The sequence below is a fragment of the Thalassophryne amazonica genome, chromosome 16, assembly GCF_902500255.1.
Source record: "Thalassophryne amazonica chromosome 16, fThaAma1.1, whole genome shotgun sequence".
NCBI classification, from domain to species: Eukaryota; Metazoa; Chordata; class Actinopteri; order Batrachoidiformes; family Batrachoididae; genus Thalassophryne; species Thalassophryne amazonica.
The window spans coordinates 65,518,875-65,543,717 of record NC_047118.1 but is presented as its reverse complement, the minus strand read 5'-3'; the positions used below and the strand labels follow the sequence as shown (position 1 = coordinate 65,543,717).

Genomic DNA, 24,843 nt, shown 5'->3' with positions numbered 1-24,843 from the left:
CACAACAATGGGCCTCAGGATCTCGTCACGGTATCTCTGTGCATTCAAAATGCCATCAATAAAATGCACCTGTGTTCTTCGTCCATAACAGACGCCTGCCCATACCATAACCCCACCGCCACCATGGGCCACTCGATCCACAACATTGACATCAGAAAACCGCTCACCCACACGACGCCACACACGCTGTCTGCCATCTGCCCTGAACAGTGTGAACTGGGATTCATCCGTGAAGAGAACACCTCTCCAACGTGCCAAACGCCAGTGAATGTGAGCATTTGCCCACTCAAGTCGGTTACGACGACGAACTGGAGTCAGGTCGAGACCCCGATGAGGACGACGAGCATGCAGATGAGCTTCCCTGAGACGGTTTCTGACAGTTTGTGCAGAAATTCTTTGGTTATGCAAACCGATTGTTTCAGCAGCTGTCCGAGTGGCTGGTCTCAGACGATCTTGGAGGTGAACATGCTGGATGTGGAGGTCCTGGGCTGGTGTGGTTACACGTGGTCTGTGGTTGTGAGGCTGGTTGGATGTACTGCCAAATTCTCTGAAACGCCTTTGGAGATGGCTTATGGTAGAGAAATGAACATTCAATACACGAGCAACAGCTCTGTTTGACATTCCTGCTGTCAGCATGCCAATTACACGCTCCCTCAAATCTTGCGACATCTGTGGCATTGTGCTGTGTGATGAAACTGCGCCTTTCAGAGAGGCCTTTTATTGTGGGCAGTCTAAGGCACACCTGTGCACTAATCATGGTGTCTAATCAGCATCTTGATATGGCACACCTGTGAGGTGGGATGGATTATCTCAGCAAAGGAGAAGTGCTCACTATCACAGATTTAGACTGGTTTGTGAACAATATTTGAGGGAAATGGTGATAATGTGTATGTGGAAAAAGTTTTAGATCTTTGAGTTCATCTTATACAAAATGGGAGCAAAACCAAAAGTGTTGCGTTTATATTTTGTTGAGTGTAAGTATTCACACCCTTTGCTCAACAATGTGTTGATGCACCTTTGGCAGCAATTACAGCCTTACATCTTCTTGAATATGATGCCACTAGCTTGGCACACCAATCTTTGGGCAGTTTTGCTCATTCCTCTTTGCATCACCTCTCAAGCTCCATCAGGTTGGATGGGAAGCATCAGTGCAGAGACATTTGCAGATCTCTCCAGAGATGTTCAATCTGATTCAGGTCTGGGCTCTTGCTGGGCCACTCAAGGACATTCACAGAGATGTCCTGAAGCCACTCCTTTGATATTTTGACTGTGTGCTTAGGGTCATTTTTCTGCTGAAAGATGAACCGTCACCCAAGTCTGAGGTCAAGAGCGCTCTGAAGCAGGCTTTCATCCAGGATGTCTCTGTACATTGCTACATTAAACTTTCCCTCAATCCTGATGGGTCTCCCAGTTCCTGTCACTGAAAAACATCCCCACAGCATGATGCTGCCACCACCATGCTTCACTGTAGGGATGGTGCCTGGTTTCCTCCAAACATGATGCCTGGCATTCATACCAAAGAGTTTTGTTTGTCATGGTCTGAGAGTCCTTCAGGTGCCTTTTGGCAAACTCCAGGTGGGTTGCCATGTGCCCTTTACTGAGGAGTGGCTTCCATCTGGCCACTCTACCATACAGGCCTGGTTGGTGGATTGCTGCAGAAATGGTTGTTCTTCTGGAAGGTTCTCCTCTCTCCACAGAGGAATGCTGATGCTCTGACAGAGTGACCATCAGGTCCTTGGTCACCTCCCTGTCTAAGGCCCTTCTCCTCAATCAGTCAGTTTAGAAGGGCGGCCAGCTCAAGGAAGAGTCCTGGTGGATCTGAGCTTCTTCCATTTACAGATGATGGAGGCCACTGTACTCATTGGGACCTTCAAAGCATCAGAAATGTTCCTGTACCCTTCCCCAGATTTGTTCCTCAAGATAATCCTGTCTTGGAGGTCTACAGACAATTCCTTTGACTTCATGCTTGGTTTGTGCTCTGACATGCACTGTCAGCTGTGGGACCTTATATGTAGACAGGTGTGTGCTTTTCTAAATCATGTTCAGTCAACTGAATTTACCCCAGGTGGACTCCAATTAAGCTGTAGAAACATCTCAAGGATGATCAGTGGAAACAGGATGCACCCGAGCTCAATTTTCAGCTTCATGGCAAAGGCTGTGAATACTTATGTACATGTGATTTAGTTTTTTGTTGTTATTACATTTGCAAAAAAAAAAAAAAAAAAAAAATTCACATGGGGTATTGTGAAAGTGAAGCGCTCTGAATACTTTCTGGATGCGCTGTATTCTAAACTCTTATAATTACTGATGTTATATAATAAAATCAAAGCCTGTAATGTTAAAGCATATATTCCTGGGGTTATAAATGACTCCACAGAACCTTCCATTATCCTCACTACACCAGTGGGTCAGTTTCTGTTAAAAAATAAAATACCAAGCAAACAAACCTGTGGGACAATAGATATTCATGGTAGGACATAGTTTCTTGATTAAAACATATCACAATGGCACATATAAATATTTGGTTAAGGTAATAAATGACGCCACTCATTTGCCTGAAGGTTAAGGATGTCTACAGTATTTTATGGGGAACTTAAAACTTTTATGGGGAACATCTTAAAACTATCCTGCTGCAGGCACTTTTTAACTCATGTGTAAATCTCATGTGTAAATCTCCATCCACAAAATCACTTTTTCAAATGTGCAAAAACTTGGTAGTAACAAGAAGCCATGTCAGGTGAATACAGTGGGTGAATGCTCCACATTTCTGTGCAGCTGATGTTTTACTTTAACAGAAGTGAAGTTGTGTATGGTCTTGGTGGAACTTCTGCCCCCTAATGGACAGGTATGGTACAGCATGATATTCATCAGTCATCTGTAGAAGACTGTGATCAGACAGTAATCACCTTGATGGACCGCTTGGATTTTGGAGAGCGAGGGTGTTTGCACTCACCAGTTCTTGTTTGCTTTGTGGGCCATCGTAATAGAACCAGGTTTCAACACAGTTTATCAGTCCAGAGTGGACTGATGACATTATGCAGTTATGTAGACAATGTTGTACAGTTATGCAAATGACTGCAGTACTTATCGAATATGAAAAAAAAAAAAAACACCATCTTCTATCATGGTAAAGTTAAAGTGTTAACCTCAAAACTATATGAGTTAATGTCAACAGCAGCGCTGATGTTATGTCTGGAGAATGTCTCTCTGTTTAAAACAGTGGATATAAAATGAGACATTTGTCCAAAACAGACACCTATGAATAAACATTTGAATGAACACATTAGAACATCTGCTTATTCTTGACCATTTGCACAGAGGAAGTGAGACTCCCTCCTCCTCCTCTGCTCAAGCAGGAATGCTGTAATTGAAACCACGTGTCTTATTGAAACACACTCTGCAAAGTCTGACTGACAAACATCATGATCGCCCATTCTGAGGTACACAAGGCACTCCAACACCCATCTGCAAGGGCACAATTTAGAACTAGAAATTGTGCGAAAAAGTGCAAGGCCCGCAGGGCTGTAGCCCATAGGCCGGGGGTCTGGAGGCTGCTTTAGGCCCCCAGAAGCCAACAGTTCTAGATAAGCTCAGATGCATTCTGAGCATCCAGAACAGTAATTTTAATGTTTTGAGAAGACCATAAAGTGGACACCATTTGACATGCAATTTGAAACTGTGGAAACAGGTGTTGTAAACAAGTCAATGCTGCTAAAATACAAACTTGCAGAAACAAAGATACTACGAGGTCTATTAGAAAAGAATCCGACCTTATTATTTTTTTAAAAAACCATATGGATTTGAATCACGTGTGATTGCGTCAGAGAAGCTTGAACCCTCGTGCGCGTGCGTGAGTTTTTTCATGCCTGTCGGTTGCGTCATTCGCCTGTGAGCAGGCTTTGAGTGAGGTGTGGTCCACCCTCTTGGCGGATTTTTTATTGCAAATAAATGTCTGAATGATTTGGAGCTTTGCTGCATCAATTTTTTTCCAGAAACTGTGAGAGACCTCCAGGTGGACACCATTTGAAAAATTAATATGGCTTTCAGGGACGATTTTATGGGGATTAAACAGATTGACCATTGACCATATGGCCATTGACAGGCTGACACCCTGCTGAAACAACCAGATCATTTCCAACGTGAAGGCTTTGTTGATCCGGGACCTCGTTTGACTTTCACAAAAAGGCAGAAGATGTGGACATCAGCACTTTTTCGGTACATTCCACCGTTACAGGAGTTTTTTTCATGGAAAGAAAAGCGGACGGACGCGCCACGGAGCCGTTCATTACGCGGGACAAAACCACCTCGGTGTTGGTCTCACAGGACGGCTTTCAGGTGGATTTCAGATTGTGAATATCTGATTGTGATTGTGCATGAGCTGGACATGCCCCAACATGTCCTGTAAGCTTCATCACGACGTTTCTTTGGGCCGAGCGGCTGCACCGCGACGCGCGGAACTCCTCCGCACGTCTGTCTTAATGTGCCGAAAAAGTGCTGATGTCCACGTCTTTTCATAATTCCTGTGCTAGTCAGATGACATATCGGTTGCGGCGGAGCTGCATGGCGCAAAGAAACACCGTGATGAAGCTTACAGGACATGTTGGGGCATGTCCAGCTCATGCACAATCACAATCAGATATTCACACGACTGGAAAGCAACCAGAATCCGTCTGAAATCCACCTGAAAGCCATCCTGAGAGACCAACACCGAGGTGGTTTTGTGCCACGTAATGAACGGCTCTGTGGCGCGTCCCTCCGCTTTTCTTTCCATGAAAAAAACTCCTGTAACGGTGGAATGTGCTGGAAAAAGTGCTGATGTCCACATCTTCTGCCTTTTTGTGAAAGTCAGACGAGGTCCCGGATCAACAAAGCCTTCACGTTGGAAATGATCTGGTTGTTTCAGCGGGGTGTCAGCCTGTCGATGGGGGCTGGGAGCGCACTGCGCTCTCAGCAGTTGTGGGCCGTCCTTAAAGCGGCAGTAACACTCCGTAATCTGTTTAATCCCCATAAAATCGTCCCTGAAAGCCACATTAATTTTTCGAACGGTGTCCACCTAGAGGTCTCTCACAGTTTCTGGAAAAAAATTGATGCAGCAAAGCTCCAAATCATTCAGACATTTATTCGCAATAAAAATCCGCCGAGAGGGGTGGACCACACCTCACTCAAAGCCTGCTCACAGGCGAATGACGCAACCGACAGGCATGAAAAAACTCACGCATGCGCACGAGGGTTCAAGCTTATCTGACGCAATCACACGTGATTCAAATACATATGGTTTTTTAAAAAAATAATGAGGTCGGATACTTTTCTAGTAGACCTCGTATTCTGACATGGTTTGTACATAAGACTGGCATAGCATGTTTCAAGTACACACATATATGTCACATATATGTCAGAAGGTGGGGGGAACATACCATATTCTGTCCCCCCTGGTTGAAAAGGTGGGGGGACATGTCCCCCCTATCCCCCACCAAATTGCGCCCATGCCCATCTGATATTTCTGATATATTTGTTGTCTGTGACACATTTGTAATCCAAATAAAAAATGCTGCAATTAACACATTTGCAAAAGACAAAATATAAAGAAATTGAAGTTATAGAGCCACAAACACAACAACATATAGGAATATGCAACAGCATTTCACAAAATACTTAATGAATTAAAGAGAAAACATTTCAGAACAATGCAGAGAACACCAGAGTAAATGTTATTGACATGCACTGTAAAATATTTTTCGCATTTAAATGTCTATTGTCATTTTAAAATGTTACTGTGTTGTCCTGTTTGCAACAATGCTGTTGTGTTTTGTACTTCAGAGACCACCTTAAATGTTATTAAAAAGCACTGAAAAAATAGCCATTTAAACCTTTTTGTGGTGGCCATTTGCATTTTAAAATGTTATTGTGTTGTCCTAAATTTCCTTGCAAAAATGTTGTGTTTTGCACTTTTGACCACACAGTTGTCCAAATTTTCCTTGCAAAACGGTTTGCACCTCAGATCACATTAAACATTATTGAAATGTACTGTAAAACATGAATCCCGTTTAAATGCTTTTGTGGTGTCCATATGCATTTAAAAAATGTTACAATGTTTTCCTAATTTCCGTTGCACAATGTGTTTTGCACTTCAGACCACCTTACTCGTTACTAAAATGTATTGTCAAACATCACTTTCATTTAAATGTTATCATGGTATCTAATTGCATTTTAGAATATTATTGCGTTGCCGTTTGATTTGTATTATAAAATGGTGAGTTTTGCACTTCAGGGCCATGTGAATGACGCGCTTCGGGCTGAGTAGCGGAGCTGTGATCGATACACTAGCATGATAAAGTTAAATATAACAAAACTATGATTTCTGCTTAACACTTCAAAATAGAAGAAATCCCTCCGAAAAAAATCAATGTTTACAGTTTAAGTACGTGAGGTAATTTTATTTTGAAGAAAAAAATCTGCGGCGTTTCCGGCGTTGGTGTAGTTGTGTGCTGTTAACTTGACGGCGCTGGGAGCGGACAGCAGGCGTTTATTTGGACGGTTGTCGTTAAACGGCGCTCACACCGCCGTTCCGGACGGAAAGGCGGCGGAGGACTGAGGCGTAAATGGCTGCAACATTTCCAAAAAGAAGCCGCTGTCCGTGAGTCAGACCTCAGTACCAAATGCATCTCAGAAAATAGGGCGCACATTTGCCATAAATTAGACGCACACAGCGGAAGTTTGTGGGAGCGATTTGTGGGGATTTACTGCAGCCATGGACGAGGAAAACCAAGGTACGCCTCATTATTTTCTGTTTTGTGCAGCGCACATCACACACGCGCACGTGATGAAATGATTAATCGATTAGCCGATCAATGAAAACAATTATCATTTTAATCAACCCAGTGCCAGAATGGTCACAATAAAGAATTAGTGGTGTTATCTTTTTAATTAAGCAACATCCCAAAGTTTAACCGGTTCCAGCTTCACAAATATGAATATTTGATGACTGAGTGAGTTTTGTACCACTGTAAAATTTATATATTTAGGTTTTGGACTGTAGGTCAGACAAAAAAGTTTGGATCTGTGATTTTTTTTTTCTTGTTTTCTGTTTTTTTTTTTTTTTTTTTTACATGAAGTGATTCATTGAATAACAAGACACTTGATAGATACAATTGTTATTGCAAAGTTGAATTGTTGTATGCAATATTTAGTTTGCAAATAAAAATATTGCAGGTTATTTTCCTTGGAAGACTTCTGAGCAACATTATAAAGTCATCCTAACCATCACCACCAGCACTACTAATACTGTTGCTGTTGCTTATGATGATGATACTGACGGTGATGTTTTCTTCCACATTCATTCATTCTTTCTTTCATTCAGCACCTTTAAATCCTCACACTTAATTGCTTAATGTGACTTATGTCTTCATTTAATTATAGTTTGCCTTTTTGTTGTTGCTTCACACATATCGGAGGCTTGTCTGTGCACTTTACTTTGCTTCACACAGTCATTACAAAGTGTTGAAAACAGCACCTTCAAAATGTCATTGCAACGCAGGCATGAATGATTATTAATGAATTAAAGAGGTAATAGAGCTAAAGGACGCACCAACCCACAGCATGTTTGCACAGAATAAGAGGAAGTGCATGAGTGATGAAGGGATTAAACGGTGATGAATAAAAGGACAATTTGATGTGATGGTTCATGTGGCTGCGGGAGGTGAAGACAGGACAGGCTGGTGCACAGTGTTCACCTTCTTGTGCTTAGATGAAGAGGTGAAACTCGTCTCTGATGATGTGACAGGTGTCATGAAGCACTTTAACAATACAGATCTGCCCTTCAGCCTTTTCTTGGTGCCTCCTCTGTGAGCAGCGACTCATCACAGACAAGAAGTGCTGATGGTTCTACAACCTTCACCTGATTTGGATGTAAATGCCCTCAAATTAAAGCTGACAGTCTGCACTTGGTTATTATTTGCCTTCAGTGCTGTAAAAACATCAAATGCTCCAGTTTATTTGATTTGACAAACAGACCAGAATTCAAAGACACTTGGTTTGCAGTAATATAATGCTGGGAAATTAGAAAATTCTCACACAAGAAGAAGAAATCTGTCAAAATGAAGTGTTTTCCTTTTCAGCGTTGCATGAAAGGAATGAGGTCAACCCCTGCGTGTGTGCTGGGTCATTTTCTAACATGTCCTTCAGCGTTGCAACCTGGCATTCAGCAGTAACATGCAGGCAAAATACATAATAAATCTCATCAGAAGCAGTTTTATTAGGGGTGGTCTTCTCTGTCTTATTTGTGGGGAATCGAATGTCCTGACTTGAGTCAGCTATCCTGACCGTTTATCAAACATATTGGATGTTGTGCGTCACCTGCTAGTTGAGTTTTTTTTTTTTTACCCTCTATTTGAACTCATCCTCAGCCAAATTGATTGATTATGTTTGCCAAAGATGTTGCTGCTGTCCAAGCCGTCAGAATTTGTGTCATGTCGTGAAGTCTTTGGGCCCTACATGTTGCAGATCTGCAGGTTGTGGCTGTGGCCTGCACATCCCTTCAGTATAAAGTTGTCATTGTGCGGCGTGAAGCCGACTAGCCTTCAGCAGTGGCTCATATCAGCGTCGGGCCACCGACAGACGCACTGCAATGCCAACCAGAGACCACTGACAACAGCAAGGAGGCCACACACACACACACACACACACACACACACACACACACACACACACACACACACACACACACACACACACACACACACACACACACACACACACACACACACACTGTGACACACTGTGACACACTCTTGCTCGTATGCCTGTTACAGTTTATTTTGTATCCCCCTCAGTCACGGCACAGTTTACCGTGGAGAGAGATGTGTGACAGATGATGACCTGGTATGATCAGAGCGATTGATACTACAGTCTGTTTTCTCGTTTGGGGGGGGGGAGAAAGACATCAGAGGTCTTATACAAGTCCTGAACTCTCTGAATGAACATGACCTCCTTTTCTGACTTTCTTGTGACTTCATCATCAATTTATTCAATTTGTAGTGCGCCAACTCACAACAGCATCGCCAAAAAGACGCTTCACATAAACAACCCCCGCCAAATTAAAATAAATTAAAAGCACAATTAAAAGAGTAAAAGAAATATAAATGTTAAAAGAAATAAAAACGTAATAACAACAAAAAGCATAGTAACAGATATGCTAACTAAACAAAATGGAGAACAAATGCGTCCTCAATCTGGCTTTAAAAGTATCCACAGAATCTAACTGCTTTGTAAACGCTGACACCACTTATATCAATCCATCACAAATACTTTATTGATCACTTTAAACTTCTGATCATCTTTGCAGCCCAAATGGTTGCTGAGATATAGTAGAAGTAGAAGAAAATGTTTTTTGTTGACCATCACCTTTGTCCGAACCTCCCCAAAAGTTCATCATCTCAAGATGTCTGCACAAGTAACATTCCAACCAAGTTTGGTACAAATCTGTCAGCTGGTTTTCAGTCATCTTGTTCAAAGACTAGGGATGGGTATTGATATGATTTTATCTATCGATTCTGCTTATCGATCTGATGCCTTATTGATACCCTTATGATATCTCTTATGAGTTTTCTGTGTACTAAAAATAGACTTTACAGGTCTTCTTTGTCAACAAGATTTTATTGAGTCTTAAAGTAAATAAAAAATGGTCACTGGATCCTTAAACTCTGAGCATGAATAAACTGGATCCTTGATCTCTGGACATAAATAGAAATAAACCACATCTATAGTTTTTGTCAACTATTTCCTTTCAGACATTATTGACATGAATGTCTTTCCATACATCTGAGCTGAGCTCTTGCAGCTGGCTGTGCGGCACGTCAGGATGTAATTCATAAAGAACGTAGGACGTCTCATTTTGGGAGGAAAAAACGTTTTAGTCGATTGTAGTTTATTGTCTGTGTTACAGCGTTTGGAAAGCGGTGTCATTTTATTGAAAGCGGCGATTCGTTTTGAAGTTATTAATTCCGAGCGGACTCTCTCGGCAGAGGGCGGCACAGCGTTTGGAGCTGTGTGAACGGAACAGAGGACGAGTCTTGTTTCTTGACTGCAACAAGAGTCCCAGTTAGTGACTTTAATCAACACAAAGGTGACTCACAGTCATGATTGACATATTTTAATGGCTTTGAGAGGGGTTAAGAAGCGAACTTGCCGCTTCTGAAGAGCGGCAAAGCAATGAACCAACGAAGCAGCGGTCTGGAATCACTGCTTCATTGGTTCAACCTTCAAAGTGGAGTCACGCTGCAGAAGCGGTTGATTACAGACCCGCTGCAGGGTCTGTAATCAATGTAGAGAAATTATCATTTTCCCGACAAACACACTCAAAAACAATGGCCGCTCTGAAAGTCCGATAAGGGAATCGTTAAGCAAAAAGGCTATTGATGTCGGTGGATCGAATAATTTCTTATCGACGAACCGGTTCTCAATACCCAACCCTATCAAAGACATGCAGGACCACTCCAAATAATGTCTTTATCTATTAATATCTTATATTTGCCCCTCCAAGATTAGACACCTGTGTACCTGTGATTAGACACCAGGTCCGCATTTACAGGTACACCTCATCAAAAGTCGATGTAACCCACATAAACTGTGCGTTAAAAAATAAATAAAACTCTAAATTCCTCTCGTAATGCGTCAGTGAATGCAACACTTTAGTCACGTGATCCCACATGCATGTGCCCTTCCGCCCTCATGACGCTCAGCCAATCGCGTTGCTCGTCTGTTCCCCCTCTCCAACAGACGTGTGGGAGAGGAGGCTTCAGGACGGCTGCATTAAGGTTTGTCTTCAGTTAAAATTCTGTTTTTGCATGTTTATTGCATTCGTACTAAAACCCTGTTTTAAATCCGTATGTTTAGAAGTTAATATCCGCTGACGCTGGGGTTTGCGCTGTGGGAGCGTTTCCTAAACTGAATTGGTGAGTCTGATTATTTGTGTTAGCATTAGCATATGCATGAGTGGTCTTTATCATCAGACTACCTGTTGTACTGAAATGCTAACTATTATTAGCCTTGCTGCTTATGTTGTTGGCTACAGTTATTTTAATGTCTTGTTTTGGATTTCATATCCTGTTCATTCAATGCACTTTTATACAAAGAGTATTATGAATTGTATTTCAGGAATGTTGTGTACACAGATGAAAGGAAAGAAAGCTAGCTAGTGTTAATGGAAATATTTATTGGTACTAATATTTGGTCCTGTCTGCTTAAAACTGGCCAGGTGATTTATGTTGGGGAAAAAAAAAAAAACAACACCCGTTGATGGCGAGCTTAGCCCTGAAAAGTGCCTGAGACCCTACACAACCTCAGCTACTGTATGGTAGGAGGCTGATGCAGCCGTTCCTCTCCAACTTCTGTTCACTCTCTCGGTTCCACCAACTGCCTATGAACTTTATGGACAATATCAGCCACTCTCCTGTTGAACTTCATGGACAATTAAACCACATCAATTGTGGGAACTACACATTTATTTTTTGGAATCTTGAGAGACTGTTCCATTTCCACTCTGGACAAGCAAAAGTTGTATTTTCTGTTGAACAGAGCTGTGTGTGTATTTGTGTTTGGAATATTGGTTTTGACTAGAAACTGTATTTTTCCTTGTGGGAAAAAAAGTCTACCTCATCTGCAGATTGTATATACGAGGTCTGTCAATAAAGTATAGGTCTTTTTTCTTTTTTTCAAAAACTATATGGATTTCATTCATATGTTTTTACGTCAGACATGCTTGAACCCTTGTGCGCAGGCGTGAGTTTTTCCACGCCTGTCAGTGACGTCATTCGCCTGTGAGCACTCCTTGTGGGAGGAGTCGTCCAGCCCCTCGTCGGAATTCCTTTGTCTGAGAAGTTGCTGAGAGACTGGCGCTTTGTTTGATCAAAATTTTTTCTAAACCTGTGAGGCACATCGAAGTGGACACGGTTCGAAAAATTAAGCTGGTTTTCGGTGGTTTTCACATTTCAGGCTCTATTGATCCAGGACGTCGTGAGAGAACAGAGAAGTTTCAGAAGAAGTCGGTTTCAGCATTTTATCCAGATATTCCACTGTTAAAGGAGATTTTTTTAATGAAAGACGTGCGGGCGGATTGCAGCGTCGGCTCGCAGCCGCCGCGACGCTCCGCCACAGGGAAAACACCTCTGTTGGAAGCCTTAAGGACAAGTTGGAACATGTCCAGCTGTTAAACAATTTCTCATATACTCACTCCACTGAAAGCCATCAAAAGCCGCCTGGATTTTACAAATGGTTATCAACACGGAGGTGTTTTTCATTTAAAAAATCTCCTTTAACAGTGGAATATCCGGATAAAATGCTGAAACCGACTTCTTCTGAAACTTCTGTTCTCTCACGACGTCCTGGATCAATAGAGCCTGAAATGTGGAAGTTTTCAGCTTGAAACAGGCTGACGATGGTGCCTGGGACCGCTGCGCGACGTGGGAAGTCCTTAAAGCGACAGTATCACCTCAAAATCTCTCATCAGCCGTTAAAATTTTCACCAAAAACCAGCTTAATTTTTCGAACTGTGTCCACTTCGATGTGCCTCACAGGTTTAGAAAAAATTTTGATCAAACAAAGCGCCAGTCTCTCAGCAACTTCTCAGACAAAGGAATTCCGACGAGGGGCTGGACGACTCCTCCCACAAGGAGTGCTCACAGGCGAATGACGTCACCGACAGGTGTGGAAAAACTCACGCATGCGCACGAGGGTTCAAGCATGTCTGACGTAAAAACATATGAATGAAATCCATATAGTTTTTGAAAAAAATAAAAAAGACCTATACTTTATTGACAGCCCTCGTATTGTAAATATTTTTCTATTCACTATTTGCACTTAATAATAAGGCATCCGCCACATAAACTAAAATCCCTGTCTGTGTATTTGCTGTTCCTATACCTCCCAGAGCCGTATCTTATCTTCTGATCTAGCCCAACATCTGACAAACTCATAATCCTAAATTTTCTTATAGGTTACATAAAAGGAAAAACGTGGCGTTAGCCAGCCAGGAGGTTGTGGAACAGTAAATTATATTTTTCATTAAATCTCACCAATTCACAGAAAATATGGATTTATTTCAGTTGCTCGGTATTAAAATTCCAAATGCGGTTTTAGTGAGTAGTACTCCAAAATGTGATATTGAGGAAGTGGAAGAGTTTTTACTTGAGTATGGAGCTATAGAGCGGTCTTTGACAATAAATGCACCTCAAAGCGAATATAATGACATGCTTGTTGTTGAATTTAAAACTGGTTCTCCTTTTAATTTATTGGGTCCGATCTTGCCATATACTTTTAAATCTGTGAATAATGAATACTGCGTTAAAAGCTTAGCTAAAGTTTATGCTGCGAATGTAGGTTGCACCAAGACAAAGACTTATTTAGCTGACTTAGAGGAAGTTGCTAAACTGTCTGGACAAGACTTCACAGAAGTGCTTCAGGTTTTAATGGTCCAAATAAATGATGCTGTTGCAGAGCGTCGCCCAGCTAAAACAGAAGGAAAGATTCCTCCAGAAATCAAAATGGCTGCCGCTGTTCCTCCTCAACATATTCACAATATGGCTGCGTCTTCCCCAACGCCTGCACCTAAAATAAATATATCTGCTGCCGACTTAAATCCATCTGAGGTACAGAGGTATGTTGTGGAACACATTAAGAGTGATGATTTAAATGTACGCTCCCCTCACAGACTTCGCATATTCTCTGGAAAAATACCATGCCCACAGCATGAAGTGGATTTTGACACATGGCGTTCAGCTGTTGATATCATCCTTCAAGACCCAGCAATATCGGAACTCCAAAAGTCGAGATACATCATGGACATCTTACTACCACCTGCTGTGGACATTGTGAAACGTCTCAGCCCAGATTTGTCTGCTGAACTCTCTATATCCAGCACCTTGACTCAGCCTATGGAACCGTACAGGACGGGGAGGAATTGTATGTTAAATTCATGGATACCTGTCAGGATGAGGGGGAGAAATCATCTGTTTACTTACAAAGACTGCAAGTAGCTCTTAGTCTGGCTATGAAGCATGGAGGAGTAAGGCCCAGTGACGTGAATAGGCACCTGCTTAATCAGTTTTGCAGAGGATGCTGGAATAACAATTTAATCTCAGAACTCCAGTTAAAACAACGCAAATTAAACCCACCCCCTTTCGCTGAACTGCTGCTTTTGCTGAGAACAGAAGAAGACCGGGAAGCCAGTAAAGCTGAACGGATGAAACACCATCTTGGAAAACACAAAAAGTTTCTGTGAAAACACAGTTAGCAGTTGAAGAGGAGAAAGGAGTTTGTGCTGCATTGTCCACTCTCACAAAACAGATGGCAGGAATACAACAGCAACTAGCTGCTCTCACTGTCTCCAAATCCTCCAGCTCATTCCAGCCCCTTACGCCGAGACACTCTCACACTCAAAAGACTCACCAGAAACCAAGAACTGTACTTCCAATTCCAAAACCTGGATTTTGCTTCCGCTGTGGAGAAGATGGACACATAAGACCACAATGTCTGGATCCAGGTGCACAGCTGAAGTCAGTATTGCCAGTCAGACCTACCAGTGCTTACTTGACACCGGATCACAAGTGACCACAGTGCCTGTATCATTTTATAATAAATATCTTCATGAACATCCAATACAACCGTTACAAGACCTATTAGAAGTTGAAGGTGCAGCAGGTCAAAAGGTTCCTTACCTCGGCTATGTCAACATTTCCATCAAGTTTCCCAAAGATATCGTCGGTGAAGACTATGAACTGTCGACCCTTGCCCTTGTTGCCCAGATACACACCCTGACTCTCCAGCCACTGTACTTATTGGCATGAATACACTTGAACCACTTTACAAGCAGTATGTTGACAAACATTCTACATTCCAACCCAGTGAACATGGATATAGAGCCGTATTAAAGATTCTACAGCTTTCACACCAACAGGACAGCCATGACAGTATTGGAGTTGTAAGACCCCTGTGCGTGTTCCGGCCGGCCGCACCATTGTGATCGAAGGCTCTGCTAAAGTCCCTACTCCACAGTTTCACCGCAGTGTTCTGATGCGATATCCTGCTACCTCCCTCCCTGGCGGCTTGTGTGTCAGCAGCTGCCTAATATCCCTTCCAGTCCGTCCTCCATACAAGGTTCCAGTGGTACTTACCAACGAATCAGAACAAGACGTATACATCCCACCCTTCACTGTTGTTGCTGACCTGGAACTGTACCAGTGTGTCCTCTCAGAACATCATGTGACTAAGCCAACAGTTCAGAACCCACCATCCAACTTAAATCTTGATTTTGGCGATTCACCACTGTAACTTGAATGGAAAAAACGGATAACTGAGAAACTCGATGCCATTTCAGAAGTATTTTCACGACATGACATGGACTTTGGTTGCACTTCCGTTGTGAAACATAACATACCACTCCGCGACAATACACCTTTCAAACAACGAGCCCGGCCTATCCATCCTCAAGATTTCGAAGCTGTCCGTCACCACCTTCGTGAGCTTCTGGAGGCCGGTGTTATACAGAAATCCTCATCCCCTTTTGCGTCACCTGTCGTGGTTGTGAAGAAGAAAAACGGTGAAGTCCGTTTGTGTATTGACTATCGGAAACTTAATCTTCAAACGATAAAAGATGCATATCCTCTACTAAATCTGGAAGAGTCATTTTCTGCTCTTTGTGGTTCCAAATGGTTCTCAGTACTCGACCTAAAGTCTGGTTACTATCAGATCGAGATGTGTGATGAAGATAAGGCCAAGACCGCCTTTGTGACCCCACTTGGCTTTTGGGAGTTTACAAGAATGCCCCAAGGTGTGACGAATGCCCCAAGCACGTTCCAGCACTTGATGGAGTGCTGCATGGCAAACCTTCATCTAAGAGAAGTGCTGGTATTCTTGGATGACATAATTGTATTCTCAGATACTTTAGAAGAGCATGAACAAAGGCTTTTGAGAGTACTGAACAGACTCCGTGAATATGGGCTAAAATTGTCAGCTGAAAAATGCAGACTATTCCAGACTTCAATTCGTTACCTGGGCCACATTGTATCTGAAAATGGTGTTCAAACAGATCCAGAAAAAATTGAAACAATAAAAACCTGGCCAGTTCCAACAACCTTGAAACAACTGAGATCTTTCCTTGGCTTTGCAGGATATTACCGCCGATTCATAAAAGATTACTCTATCATCGCAAGACCATTAAACAGTCTGACCCGGGGGTATGCACCTGTTCAAAAACCAAAGCGCCCACGAACCAACAATTCGCCTGTTTATTCTCCAACCCAGCCTTTTGGACAGAGATGGGATCACAACTGCCAGCTTGCCTTTGAGACTTTGATTGAGAAATTAACAACCGCTCCAGTGCTTTGGTTCGCTGACCCATCTCATCCATACATCCTTCATACTGATGCCAGTATAACAGGACTAGGAGCAGCCCTATATCAGGAAGAAGATGGGAGACTCAGAGTCATCGCATATGCCAGCCGTGGGCTATCACACAGTGAAACCCATTACCCTGCCCATAAACTTGAATTTCTTGCCCTGAAATGGAGTGTGACAGAAAAGTTCAAAGATTATCTGTATGGTGTCGATTTCACAGTGGTAACAGACAGCAACCCGCTGACTTATATTCTAACTACAGCCAAGTTGGATGCCACTGGACACCGTTGGTTGGCTGCATTATCTACCTATTCATTTAAACTCTTGTACCAAGCAGGAAATCAAAACTATGATGCAGATGCTTTATCACGTCGACCACACCCTTTTTCCAGTGACGACATCCCAAAAGATACCTAACTCATTCACCAGTTCATCTCTCAGCGTACTGCCGGCACCAATACCATTTCAGAGGAAATTGTTGAAGCCATTTGCCAGAGTCACCTCATCCGAGACACCCAACCACATGACGACAATCAGGTTTCGTTTACACTTGTTGAAACGATGTCAGCCACTGTAGATACCATCTCTGAAAGTTACAACTCCGAAGACCCCCAGTTTTTTGTCATGCCAGTTTTTGATATAAAAGAGAAGCAACACGCTGATCCCACAATACGAGAGCTAATCCGTCAACTTGAGACTGGGGAAAAGTTACCGCCCACAGTAAGATTAGAACTGCCAGAGCTCCCACTGTTGCTCAGGGAGTGGTCAAGATTAGAGCTGATGGATGGAATTCTGTACAGGAAAAGGCATGAAAATGAAGACGTTTCATACCAGCTTGTCCTTCCTGAGGAACTACGTCCTTTGGTTCTGAAGAGTCTCCATGATGACATGGGTCACATGGGAATTGAGCGCATGATTGACCTAATCCGCACTAGATTCTACTGGCCAAAAATGGCAGTGGACGTGGAGCAAAAAATAAAAACTTGTGGCCGCTGTGTGCGAAGGAAGGCCTTACCAGAAAGAGCTGCCCCATTGGTAAATATAATGACATCCCAACCGCTAGAACTTTTATGCATGGATTTCTTGAGCCTCAAACCGGATTCCAGTAACACACGTGATATCCTTGTTTTAACTGATCACTTCACTAAATTCGCTGTCGCAATACCTACGCCAAATCAAAAAGCCAAAACTGTTGCAAAATGCTTATTGGATGGGTTTATAACTTATTACGGCATTCCAGAATGCATACACACCGATCAAGGAAAAGACTTTGAATCAAACCTGATTAAAGAACTCTGTGAGGTTGCAGGAATCCAAAAGAGCAGAACATCATCATACCATCCGAGAGGAAACCCAGTGGAACGTTTCAACTGTACGCTTCTTGCTATGTTAGGAACGTTGGAACCAAAGCAGAAATCCAGATGGAAAGAACATGTTAAACCATTGGTCCATGCTTACAATTGCACTAAGAATGAGGTTACAGGATTCAGCCCTTATGAACTTATGTTTGGCAGAACACCACGCTTACCTGTGGACCTTGCTTTCAATCTTCCAGTGCGAGGGAAGTGGACCAAGATCCACTCACAGTACATCAAATCTTTGAAATCCAGGTTGGAAGAAAGTTTTCAAGTTGCCGTGAGAAATGCAACAAAGACAGCTGACCGAAACAAAGCCCGCTTCGACAGTAGAGTAATTCCATCTGCTCTAGAACCAGGGGATCAAGCTCTTGTGAGAAACGTACGATTACGAGGGAAACATAAGCTTTCTGATAAATGGGAACAAGAAGTTTATGTCGTGGTCCACAGAGCTGGAGACCTTCCAGTGTACAAAATCAAACCAGAAACTAGTGATGGACCAGCACGTACCCTCCATTGAGACCTTCTGCTCCCCTGTAATTTTCTCAAAGTCAGTGAAGAGGAGCTAAATTCCGATAACTCACCTGTTCGCAGACCTAGAACTCGACAGCAGAGCAAAAATTCAGATTGCCTGACAGACCTTCCTGCGGACAAAGATGAGAGGATGGCTTTTTACAACTCTAGTCCATCTACAGTGCATTTTACAGTGGAGAAACAACATCACTCTCCGGTTCCAAGTTCATCTCTTCAAAATAAAGACCAAAATGAACTGTTTGCCTGATCCTTCAGCTGAAAAACAAATTGAAGCACCATCTCTAGCCAATATTTTACCATCAGTCATCGAGTCCAGCAGTGAACCCCCTCAGACTAATGTTGAAACCTTGTTAGAAACTGTTGATGACCAACCTGAAAACCAAAATTACTTACCTGAAGAAACACTTACCTTAGATCCTGTTGAACAACCTGACAATGACGTTACTGCAGTTAATCTCAGACGAGAAATAGGAACCCACCTGAAAGACTTCAGTATCCAATCCACGGTAACCCGTTAATCTCCATTGTCCAAACGATGCTACATAGTTTGTCCGATGCACTTTCAGTCAGTCGTTACTAAAATCTGTTATTTCGCATTCAAGCTTATCATGCACCGGGACATGCACGATTTTAGGCGGGGAGGATGTAACCCACATAAACTGTGCGTTAAAAAATAAATAAAACTCTAAATTCCTCTCGTAATGCGTCAGTGAATGCAACACTTTAGTCACATGATCCCACGTGCATGTGCCCTTCCGCCCTCATGACGCTCAGCCAATCGCGTTGCTCGTAGCGCCTGATATAGACGCCTGTTCCCCATCTCCAACAGACGTGTGGGAGAGGAGGCTTCAGGACAGCTGCATTAAGGTTTGTCTTCAGTTAAGTCTGTTTTTGCATGTTTAGTGCATTCGTACTAAAACCCTGTTTTAAATCCATATGTTTAGAAGTTAATATCCGCTGACGCTGGGGTTCGCGCTGTGGGAGCGTTTCCTAAACGGAATTCGTGAGTCTGATTGTTTGTGTTAGCATTAGCATATGCATGAGTGGTCTTTATCATCAGACTACCTGTTGTACTGAAATGCTAACTAAGTATTATTAGCCTTGCTGCTTATGTTGTTGGCTACAGTTATTTTAATGTCTTGTTTTGGATTTCATATCCTGTTCATTCAATGCACTTTTATACAAAGAGTATTATGAATTGTATTTCAGGAATGTTGTGTACACAGATGAAAGGAAAGAAAGCTAGCTAGTGTTAATGGAAATATTTATTGGTACTAATATTTGGTCCTGTCTGCTTAAAACTGGCCAGGTGATTTTTGTTGGGGGGAAAAAAAAACCAACACCCGTTTGATGGCGAGCTTAGCCCTGAAAAGTGCCTGAGACCCTACACAACCTCAGCTACTGTATGGTAGGAGGCTGATGCAGCTGTTCCTCTCCAACTTCTGTTCACTCTCTCGGTTCCACCAACTGCCTATGAACTTTATGGACAATATCAACCACTCTCCTGTTGAACTTCATGGACAGTTAAACCACATCAATTGTGGGAACTACACATTTATTTTTTGGAATCTTGAGAGACTGTTCCATTTCCACTCTGGACAAGCAAAAGTTGTATTTTCTGTTGAACAGAGCTGTGTGTGTATTTGTGTTTGGAATATTTGTTTTGACTAGAAACTGTCTTTTTCCTTGTGGGAAAAAAGTCTACCTCATCTGCAGATTGTATATATTGTAAATATTTTTCTATTCACTATTTGCACTTAATAATAAGGCATCCGCCACATAAACTAAAATCCCTGTCTGTGTATTTGCTGTTCCTATACCTCCCAGAGCCGTATCTTATCTTCTGATCTAGCCCAACATCTGACAAACTCATAATCCCAAATTTTCTTATAGGTTACATCTATAACTGCTGTATTATATGGTAAACAAGAAAATTGGGAGCTGTTAAACATACTAAAACTGAAAAATCATTCTCAAGTTTCAACTCTTTATTATTGCTGTCATACTGCACCAACTGACATCCCATCGATCGACTGGAGATGCCTGTTAAGTCCGTATGAAGAGTCATCAGGCTTGCTTTCTTATAAAGTTCGCCGTTCGTCTGTGTAGCTTCCTTTAAAATCGACTGAGTACTCCGTCAATCATCCGTCTGTCATAAGTTTCAAAGTTGGGCACATGTCCCTTTTCAGTGACGTACTTGCGAAACAGGTTGGCTGCTGACTGTGTATTTCTGTAGGTGTTCTTCGCATCTTTTTCGTGTAAAATTCGTTTTAAGTCAGCGTCGCTAATGGACGCAAACCTGTCTTCTGCCATCTTGTCAACAAACTGACAGCCAAAGTAGGCATTGTATCACATTATCTGATTAGTCGTTATCGATAGAAGGTGTCGCTCGATTAACTAGCACTACGCTGCACGCGAGGTGTACTTGTTTCGCACGCATGGTCTACTCGGCTTCACCAGCGGTCAACTCGGCATGTGGTACAGCTCAGAAAGTGGCGAATGGGCCAATCAGAATTTGGCAAAATCCCATACCTAATAATAATGATGATGATGATGGTAAGAATAATTATTATTGTTATTTATTTATTGGGTTACCATTTGAAATGCAATGAGACAAGTCCCCAGTTTTTTTCTATTGAAATCACTTTAACATTGACAAAAGTAATTATTTAAGATGTTAATGAGTGTACTGTTACAAGTGCCCTTCCAGTTTCATTTATCAGAATCAACGTGCACCTTTTTTAATTCTAATTTCTCTAAACTCAGTACAAAATCCAAAAGAAAAAACCTGAAAATCTTTACATTTGAGATTCTTGAACTTGGAAATATTTATCATCTTTGATTTAAAAAAAAAAAAATAATAATAATAATTATATATATATTTGGACAAAAAAAGGGATGGGGATGTCAGTCTTTCTCATGCTCTATCCTTGGTGTGTTGAAAAAAGTGAGAGCATTGTACTCAATTTGCTGCATTTTATCTGAACATGTTAAAGAGCGTGTTCTGAGCACCCACACATCCACTCGCCCACACGGACCCCCTGCAGCGGCGGGCTCACCGGGGTAGCAGAACAACGTAGACGCTGAGCCACGGTGTCTGTGGGATCAGAGGCACAGACGTGCCCGTTGTGATTATAGCACGAGATGAGGCGCTCAGGCATCACATTGCTTGACACGGTTTAGTATCGGACTCTCAGCCCTCTGTTTGTCCATGCATGACGGAGAAAACGCAGCGAGACACCGAGGTGGAACGAACAACATGAAAGGCACAAAGACGGGAACAGAAAGACAGCGAGTGTGAAATAAAGTCAGAATTGCAAGAGTGGTGAGATGTCTGAGACAGGGAATGAAAGGAGGGCAGGCCAAAGCTGGAAAATGGCCAAATAGGTATGGAACGCCGCCAGCGAACGACAGCAAGGGAGAGAGACGATGAACTAGATATGCTTTCAGAATCGATTCTCCAGTGATTTACTTCTGTAATAATTAATTCAGAGAAACTCTCTCTGTCTCTGCTCATACACACAAACATCAAATCAGGTCATACTTTTCCTGAGAATGATTTTATTTATACTGTACACTCACCGGCCTCTTCATTAGGTACACCTGCTTAACTAATCACTGAAGAAAATATCTAACCAGCCAATCACACGACAGTAACTGGAGACGTTCAGGCTGAGGTTAGGGTCAATAACCAAATCAGCTCTTGGTCACTGGACTGATCTGTGAAGAGAACACTGGCAGTGATTTAAAATTAAATAAATAAAATTTTGATTTTGCTTTCTGCTGTTGTGTTCATACTTCACAGTATTTTTTTTATGTACGGGTGTGCGTCATATGTCTTTTTATTTTTCCTTTGTTCTGTGTTTACATATTTATGTTGTTCAATAAAATAAATGATAAAAAATAGTAATAGTAGTATCTGTCGGCATGAAAGGCCTCGGCAATATGACATTTAGCCCCAGTCAACTTGACCGTTACCCAAATGATCGACCTCAAGCTGATGTTGCCACTTCTGTAATTCACCGACATCTGTGCCACATTTGGTGCAAATCAGGTTGAAAATTAAATTGGTTGAACTTTGTCAAATTTAATTATTTCATCAATTTTGGGGTCAACCTTCACTGACCAAACAAATTTGTTAGAAATCAGCAGGAGGAGCTGGGAGGAGTAGGCTAACAAACAGACAACCATGATCTTGGCAACAAAGACTGACCTTTGTCAAATTTGATCTTGCAATTCCAGAATTCCTCTCCATGTGTCAATCAATCAACATTTATTTCTATAGCCTCTTATAGCAGCCAGCTAGTGTCCAAAGTGCTTTACAGTAAAATCAACAAACAAGAATTCACAAAAATAAAACCAACATACAGTAGATTTGAAGAGGCACAAAACATGTCACAGCTCCACTAGGGATTAAAAGCCAGTTTAAATAAGTCTTGAACTTTGATTTAAACAGTGCTGGGTCAGAAAAAACATGTAAATCAGGTGGGAACTTGTTCCATAGTCTGGGTTCAGCTACCGCAAAAGCACGATCACCCCAGAATTTGTATTTTGACCTTGGAACATCTAAGTAAAGCTGATCAGACGCCCGTAATGTCCTACTGTAAGTGCAGACAGTTAAAACTTCAGACAAGGTGCAACACCATTGATAGCTTTAAAAACAAACATTAAAATCTTAAAATCAATTTTAAAATGAACTGGAAGCCAGTGGAGTGAGTAAAGTACAGGTGTAATATGCTCAGGTCTGGAAGTATTCATTAAAAGATGGCCAGCAGCATCTTGCACAAGTTGGATGTTTGGCGAGTTTGGTCCAAATTGGAGTGATAACAAAATTTAATTGACTTTTGTTCCCACTTACGTTGACGCCAATGATTGACTTTTTGGTAAATTTGATCTCACCTGGGTGATTCCAAAAAGCATGTACGTATGTGTGCAAATGGGTGTGAAAATTAAAACAATTTGACCTTTGACCCCAGTGACCTTGACCTTTGCCAAAACAAACTCTTCGCCCACATGTCAAGTTTGGTGTAACCAGTGGGGGCTGGTGGTCTTGTTTTTTTTTTAAAGAGGATACACCTTCATGAAGGGGGGTTTACTGCAGGGCTGCATTACTTTTTACTAGGTGAACCTAATAAACTGGTAACTGAGTATATATTTGTAGCCAAATACAGTAACCTTGCTAGCTCTCTTGCACGCCTGTACGTATGTACTGTGTCGCTTGTCATCGATGATCACGGTGTAGAACTGCTGTAAAGTGTTCAGGTGGCTCTTTGTAGTGTGTTATTATTACTGCGTTAGGCTCTATAGGAGCACGTCTAATGTATTTAAACCACGGAAATGCTTCCAAACTCACCGTCTGATGAAGCTGTTGTAATTTGATGTTGTTTTCTGCATGCTGCTAACCACCGGCTTCATGTTTTGAATTCAGCCTGTGAGGCTAGCTTTGATTTAAAGCTTCGAATGAGTGTTTTGCATGGCGTCAGATTAGTGCCAATAGCACACGCGCAATAAAATATGCATTTGGGCGTATTATATTATTTCACACGCGTAGATATTAACTGCAAGTACGCAAATTATCTCTGCTCATGCATGCACACTCAGAGGATACTGCTTCCTGAGTGAGTGAAAAGATGCTGTGAGCAATGGAGGAATATGTGACCAGTGCACCAAACAACCACTCAAAAATCACCACGCTCTCTCGAAGTTGATTTCTGCTCACGTGAAGCAGATTTCTGCTCTCTCACGCTCAGAGCTTTTGGCACAATGGGGGAGGGAACCAGGGTCTGTACTGGCTCTGCTGTGATTGGTCGTTTCTGAAGTGAGATTTGATTGACAGCCCTCCTCTCAGACACGGAAGTTTGCTGAAACGAAGAAAACGGCATCTGGGCAGAGGTTCCTTCAGGTAAGAATCCCTTGGCTGAATTCGGGCATTTGTGATGAACGAAATCGAAGTGGTGATGTCTTTGTCTTCCACGGCTGGGAGTTCACTTTCCTGGGCTTTCTGAAAGGAGTTTGGTGTGCTGGTAACATATTCCTAAATTTGTCTGAGGTGAGTGAGTAAAATAAAATGTGACATTTGTGCACCACTGACGATTTATCAGCTAACATTAGCTTAGCCTTTAGCTACAGGATGTTAAATCAATCACAGTCGAGCTGACGCGTCATATTCGTAAATTGTTCAATATACAGGGTGCGCCAATAAAATGTTACCACTTTTTGATTGCACACAAGTTTTTGAAATGAGAACTTATTTGAAAATTTTATTTACAAACTTGTAACAGAAGCATCAAATTAACATTTGATACCAAAGGTTTCCCACTTTGTCTCTTGTCTTCCGCACAGTTTAGTAATTGATAACATGTTCCATCCACACTCTTCTTTGGATTACAGCTGCAACACGCACATTGAAGTTTGTGATGACATCGCCACTCATCTCAAGAGGGATTCTCTGAAATCCCTGACGGATGTTGGTCTTCAGGGCCTCAATGGTCTGTGGGTTGTTGTAGTACTCTCTAATTGTACAAATTAAAAAAGTGGTAACATTTTATTGGCCCACCCTGTATTTTTA

General features: G+C 42.1%; 1 protein-coding gene across 2 annotated transcripts in view; it reads left to right on the top strand.

Annotated features, from left to right (window-relative positions):
* The first annotated feature begins 6,515 nt into the window (after window positions 1-6,515).
* LOC117527919 (cytohesin-3) overlaps window positions 6,516-24,843 on the top strand; it is a 111,744-nt gene continuing 93,416 nt past the window's right edge. The window contains exons 1-2 of one of the 2 annotated variants that reach the window (XM_034190424.1): window positions 6,516-6,767; window positions 20,655-20,657. In XM_034190424.1, coding sequence (XP_034046315.1) covers window positions 6,749-6,767; window positions 20,655-20,657 — 22 coding nt within the window. In that variant the 5' untranslated portion in view covers window positions 6,516-6,748. The remainder of the gene's footprint in view (window positions 6,768-20,654; window positions 20,658-24,843) is intronic. The other variant, XM_034190425.1, reaches the window with a different exon arrangement.